This window comes from Apis dorsata, unplaced genomic scaffold (genome assembly GCF_000469605.1).
Source record: "Apis dorsata unplaced genomic scaffold, Apis dorsata 1.3 scaffold_41, whole genome shotgun sequence".
In the NCBI taxonomy this organism is placed as follows: Eukaryota; Metazoa; Arthropoda; class Insecta; order Hymenoptera; family Apidae; genus Apis; species Apis dorsata.
Window position 1 is genome coordinate 543382 of NW_006263343.1, and position 2631 is coordinate 546012.

The 2631-nt window shown below is 26.5% G+C and overlaps 1 protein-coding gene across 1 annotated transcript in view; it reads left to right on the forward strand.

The window, feature by feature from the left end:
* The window catches only part of LOC102670698 (midasin), a 115876-nt gene that overhangs the window by 94869 nt on the left and 18376 nt on the right, over nt 1-2631 (forward strand). The window contains exon 9 of the mRNA XM_031513570.1: nt 653-885. Within this exon, the coding sequence (XP_031369430.1) occupies nt 653-885 (233 nt within the window). The remainder of the gene's footprint in view (nt 1-652; nt 886-2631) is intronic.

Here is a 2631-nt window from a genome sequence, read left to right on the forward strand (position 1 = left end):
CTTTTTCTCAAAAAATCATCAGTTATACATATTTTCGATATTTGTCTTCTCCTTTAAAATCATCTAACGAAAAATAGAAATCCATTTATTTCGAATAAAGTTTTCCAAATTATTTTTCTTTTTTTTCGAAAAATCATCAGTCATATGTTATACATATTTTCGATATTTCTTTAAAATCATCTAACAAAAAATAGAAATCCATTTATTTCGAATAAAGTTTTCCAAATTATTTTTCCTTCTTCTCGAAAAATCATCAGTCATACGTTATACATATTTTCGTTATACATATTTTCTTTTCCTTTAAAAATCATGTAACGAAAAATATAAATCCATTCACTTCCAAATTATTTTTCTTTTCCAAAAACGATCAGTCATACGTTATAAATATTTTCGACATTTGTCTTCTCTTCTAAAATTACCTAAACAAAAATCAAGAAATCTATCTATCCACGTCGAATAAAGTGTTCCAAATTATTTTTTCCCCTTGTTTTTCTTTTCGAAATGTTATCGATTCATAAGTTTGGTACACAAAAAGTCGAAGATAAAGTTGGAAATAAAAATTATCAATTCGATTTTTTCTCCCTGCTTCCCCATTTTTCTTCGAGATTCACGATTCACGATATTTCACGAAACTTTTGTCCCGAAAAATCAGATGGCGAAGGGGAAACAATGGAAACGACCATGTCGTCCGAGACGAAGCTGTTCCTACGTAAAACCGAGGAATTATCGAGGCTCGTGTCTGCGATGAAAAGGCTCGAGGTCCACCGCGAGTCGGAATTACTCGAGATCGAGAAAAAGCTGGCCGATCTATCGATCGCCGTGAACAAGGACAGATGCCTGAACGCCGGTGGAAAATTCGAATGGGTGGACAGCGTGTTGGTGAAAGTGAGTATCATTTCTTTTTTCCTTTTTTGATTTGAAAGAAAAAAAAAAAAAAAAAAAGACCTTCTCCATTATTATTATTAAAAAGTGGATTCAATTTCTTCATAGAAATTGTACTCTTTCGAAATTTTTGTTCCATCTCTTATAACAGTGTTTATCGAAAAAATAAGTCTATTTTGTCTCTTCTTTCTTTTTATATTCTTTATATATATATATATATTCTTATATTTATATTATTATCTTCTTTTATACTCATTTCTTATAACAGTGTTTATCGAAAAAAGTAAATCCATTTTCTGTTCTGCTTCTCTTATTCGTTGCTTTTTTTGAAATTTTTATACAATTTTATATAACAGTGTTTTGAAACAGTGTTTATCGAAGAAATAATCTATTTCGTTGCTTCTTTCGAAATTTTTATTCCATTTCTTATAAATGTTTATCGAAAAAATAAGTTTATTTCGTTGCTTCTTTCGAAATTTTTATTCCATTTCTTATAAATGTTTATCGAAAAAATAAGTTTATTTCGTTGCTTCTTTCGAAATTTTTATATCATTTCTTATAACAGTTTTCGAACCAGTGTTTATCAAAAAAATAAATCTATTTTCTGTTGTTTCTCTTATTCTTCTTTCGAAATTTTTATTCCATCTCTTATAAATATTTCGAAACAGTGTTTATCGAAAAAATAAGTTTATTTTCTGTTGTTTCTCTTATTCTTCTTTCGAAATTTTTATTCCATCTCTTATAAATATTTCGAAACAGTGTTTATCGAAAAAATAAGTTTATTTTCTGTTGTTTCTCTTATTCTTCTTTCGAAATTTTTATTCCATTTCTTATAAATATTTATTGAAAAAATAAGTTTATTTCGTTGCTTCTTTCGAAATTTTTATATCATTTCTTATAGCAGTTTTCGAAACAGTGTTTATCGAAAAAATAAGTTTATTTTCTGTTGTTTCTCTTATTCTTCTTTCGAAATTTTTATTCCATTTCTTATAAATGTTTATCGAAAAAATAAGTTTATTTCGTTGCTTCTTTCGAAACTTTTATATCATTTCTTATAATAGTTTTCAAAATAATGTTTGTCGAAAAAATATTACCTATATCATCGCTTCTTTCGAAATTTTTATACAATTTTTTATAGTAGTATTTCGAAGCAGTGTTTATCGAAAAAAAATTCTATTTTCTGTTTTTTCTCTTATTCGTCGTTCCTCTTGTCGATCGATTCTTGCCAAGTTAAAGATATAAATAGTTATAGGTAATAGTTTGCATCTCCATTCGAGAACGATCTGAAAAAGTTTCTTTCACTCAAGTTTCTTGACTCGCGTCAATTTTAGATAGACATTGCGTACATTAATAAAGAATTAAAAAATATATATATATATCTAACACATTAATTAAATATAAAATAAAAAAGAAAAAATTGAATCTAATTCTAAGAAAATAAAAAGAATCAATCATTTTGAAAAATTTCCTATTCATAATCCGATTTCTTTCTTATTCAAAATACGATAAACACCTTTTAACTTGAAACTAAAATCTAAAATTCCGTCTAAATATATTTTCAAAATATCCTCCAATTCCAAATCTTGGAATAAACAAAAAATAATAATAATAATAAAAAAATAAAAATGTAAATAAAACAAAAATTCGAAAATATTTCCACGGAATAAAAAATAAATCGTTAGATCTCAAAGAGTTATCATCGAACGATCGAGGGAGTCGATAATAGAGGAATCGACGAGTTGCGAAAAA